Below are 3259 nucleotides of genomic sequence, written 5' to 3'. Positions count from 1 at the left end.
TCCACTTCAACCATGAAGAAGCCCAATAGGACTAATCTGGCTAAAGATTAGGGCCCAGGCCAAGAGGCCTGGCTCGTTCTAGTCCTAGGAGCATGGTACTTCCTCCTAATTTAATCCATTGCCATTCAAGAAGACCTTTGCCCACAGCAACCACACCACAAAGGGTGGACAGTGAGTCAGGCCCAGGTGACATCACTGTCAGAGCTTAAGTGACAAAAAATGTTAAGCCAGAGATATTTATCACAAAAGCTGGAATGAAGTTAGAGCAGTCTTTTAAAAAATCCAATTTTCTTAAGGCAGGGCTCATTTTCTATATAAATACCAGCTAACAAGAGACTCTTCACCAGATCCCAGAGGCTGAACACCTCGACCTTCTCTGCACAGCAGGTGAGTCTCCGCATTGGGAACATCTTAATATTCTCCAATAGTTTCTTTATTTTGATTGAGATCTCTTTGCTATGCAATGAATATATTTATTTTAAATGCAATAACGACTTTTGTTTAAGGTGACCTTATACATATTTTGACTTTCCACTCAGATTACAGGTGTGGAACTTAGGATCAGAAAAGGGGAGTGATTTCTGTAAAGGCTTGCTAAGTTAGCAAGACAATATACCCACTTCAAGAGCACTCTCCTGTCAACATGTATTGAAAATTTTTAATATAGAAGGCACTACATTAGCAATTTTGATGATCAAAAGATAAGTTTTTCTTTATTGCATGAATGTATAATCCATTAGAAAACATATACTTGACTAAAATTTGCAAACATACAGCATGGGGAGTGATTAGCAGAGAGGGAAAGCAGGTATCATGCTGTGGCAAAACGAGGAAGGTGAGAGCATCAGGGAGGACAGCCATGAGAGGTGGGCATGTGTGGGGAGGCAGCGATGATGTGGAGAGCCTGCCAGAGAGCATGTGCAGCAGGCACAGTGTGAACAGAGGCTCCCAGGTGGATTGTGGGAGCCTTAGGGGGAAGTTTAGATGAGAGTTCTCCTGGGAGAACTATTGCACTCTATAAGGAGGACATGAGTGAGTAGATTCTAGACTGCTGACCTTAAAATCTTTCCAACTTATGGAAAAACTGAGGTGTCACATCAATCTTCAGCCAATGACACACAGCCAAGAGTGGTATTAAAAGTGATTTAATCAGGGCAGAGCAAGAAACATGCATTTCTTTTCACTCGATTCCTCAGATGAACCCTGAGCAGCTGAAGACCAGAAAAGCCACTAAGACTTTCTGCTTAATTCAGGGGCTTACAGGATTCTTCAAAGAGTGTGTAAGCGAAAGCTTCAGAGTATATATTTGCATATTTGTATGTGTTTTCATGTTGTACGTAGGTTTTTAGATGTACCAGGAAGAAAAGAAGCATAAAGAAAGGCTCCATTTACACGATGTGGAAGAAATCGACTTTACCTTATTCCCTGGAAGATAAGTGGGGATCACCAAAGCATCCCATGATCTCAAATTCAGGGAAAAAGAAAGAAAAGAGAGGCTCTCAGTTCTGAAGGAGAATGAAATGACAGATATTTGTCATTAAACTGGGCTTCATTCCTACTTAATCAAAGCACTGAATTAGCTGTTTTGTCTCTAGGTCCAGCATCCTTTGAAGCATGAGTTCTTACCAGCAGAAGCAGACCTTTACCCCACCACCTCAGCTTCAACAGCAGCAGGTGAAACAACCCAGCCAGCCTCCACCTCAGGAAATATTTGTTCCCACAACCAAGGAGCCATGCCACTCAAAGGTTCCACAACCTGGAAACACAAAGGTTCCAGAGCCAGGCTGTACCAAGGTCCCTGAGCCAGGCTGTACCAAGGTCCCTGAGCCAGGTTGTACCAAGGTCCCTGAGCCAGACTGTACCAAGGTCCCTGAGCCAGGTTGTACCAAGGTCCCTGAGCCAGGCTACACCAAGGTCCTTGAGCCAGGCAGCATCAAGGTCCCTGACCAAGGCTTCATCAAGTTTCCTGAGCCAGGTGCCATCAAAGTCCCTGAGCAAGGATACACCAAAGTTCCTGTGCCAGGCTACACAAAGGTACCAGAGCCACGTCCTTCAACGGTCACTCCAGGCCCAGCTCAGCAGAAGACCAAGCAGAAGTAATTTGGTGCACAGACAAGCCCTTGAGAAGCCGACCACCAGATGCTGGACACCCTCTTCCCATCTGTTTCTGTGTCTTAATTGTCTGTAGACCTTGTAATCAGTACATTGTCACCCCAAGCCATAGTCTGTCTCTTATTTGTATCCTAAAAATATGTACTATAAAGCTTTTGTTCACACACACTCTGAAGAATCCTGTAAGCCCCTGAATTAAGCAGAAAGTCTTCATGGCTTTTCTGGTCTTCAGCTGCTCAGGGTTCATCTGAAGATTCGAATGAAAAGAAATGCATGTTTCCTGCTCTGCCCTCATTAAATTGCTTTTAATTCCAGTCTTGGCTGTGTGTGTCATTGGCAGAATCTTCCTCCTTCCTTGTTTCCCCATTGTGAGTCAGGACCTATAGACAGAGAGGAGTTGATGTAGAAGTCATCTATTTAACCCCAGTACAGTTTGTTTCTATGGGTGTATGGGGGTACAGTTGAGGTGTTCCTGGAATGGCAATGGGACTGGTGTGATGTTGAATAGAAGTTGTCACTTTGGGCAGCCACAGGCTCTCCTCTTGCACTGGACTGAGTCATGCCTGACTCCAAGCCACCTGTTCCAAGACACCTCTGATCCTCAGTATCCTGACAACAAATCTCCTGTTTGTTCCAAGAAAACTTTACTCCTACATATTTTGACTGGACAGTCTATTTTTCTTCATTTGTTTTACCTTCTAGATACCCCACCACACACATACACACACACACACACACACACACACACACACACACAGAGTCATTCACAAAGAGAAACATTCATTTTAAATAGCCACACAGTCACATAATCATTCACACAAGCTCTACCCTCTCTAGCTCAGACAATGTTATTTTTTCTAAGTAACTCCTATGTGCAGAGATCCCTAAAGATGGACCAGCAAGAGAGAGAAAGGAGGATACGCAGCACCTCCCTTGTAGAATTTGCAGTCTTGTTTACGAGTTAGGATATTCATGCCCTTCTAATACAAATGAGTATACAACGATACACACAAACACACACACACACACTCCCAGTGGTGTTCCAAAATAACCCTCAGAAATCTATTAAGTGATTTTTAATTTTTTATTATTATTATTATTATACTTTAAGTTTTAGGGTACATGTGCACAATCTGCAAGTTAGTTA

At 43.2% G+C, this 3259-nt stretch overlaps 1 protein-coding gene across 1 annotated transcript; it reads left to right on the top strand.

Moving 5' to 3' along the window:
- The first annotated feature begins 342 nt into the window (after positions 1-342).
- Positions 343-2426, top strand: SPRR3 (small proline rich protein 3). The gene is made up of 3 exons (XM_003949552.3): positions 343-387; positions 1197-1280; positions 1596-2426. Exon 3 carries the CDS (start codon positions 1615-1617, stop codon positions 2098-2100), a length of 486 nt encoding a protein of 161 aa, XP_003949601.1. The 5' UTR covers positions 343-387; positions 1197-1280; positions 1596-1614; the 3' UTR covers positions 2101-2426.
- Positions 2427-3259: the final 833 nt, after the last annotated feature.

The sequence above is a fragment of the Pan troglodytes genome, chromosome 1, assembly GCF_028858775.2.
Source record: "Pan troglodytes isolate AG18354 chromosome 1, NHGRI_mPanTro3-v2.0_pri, whole genome shotgun sequence".
Classification (NCBI taxonomy): Eukaryota; Metazoa; Chordata; class Mammalia; order Primates; family Hominidae; genus Pan; species Pan troglodytes.
Note: the sequence above shows the minus strand (reverse complement) of the source record. Positions and strands in the feature narration are given on the sequence as shown.

Coding starts and splice junctions, on each gene's coding strand:
- SPRR3 (XM_003949552.3), top strand. CDS start 1,615: ATGAGTTCTTACCAGCAGAAGCAGACCTTTACCCCACCACCTCAGCTT.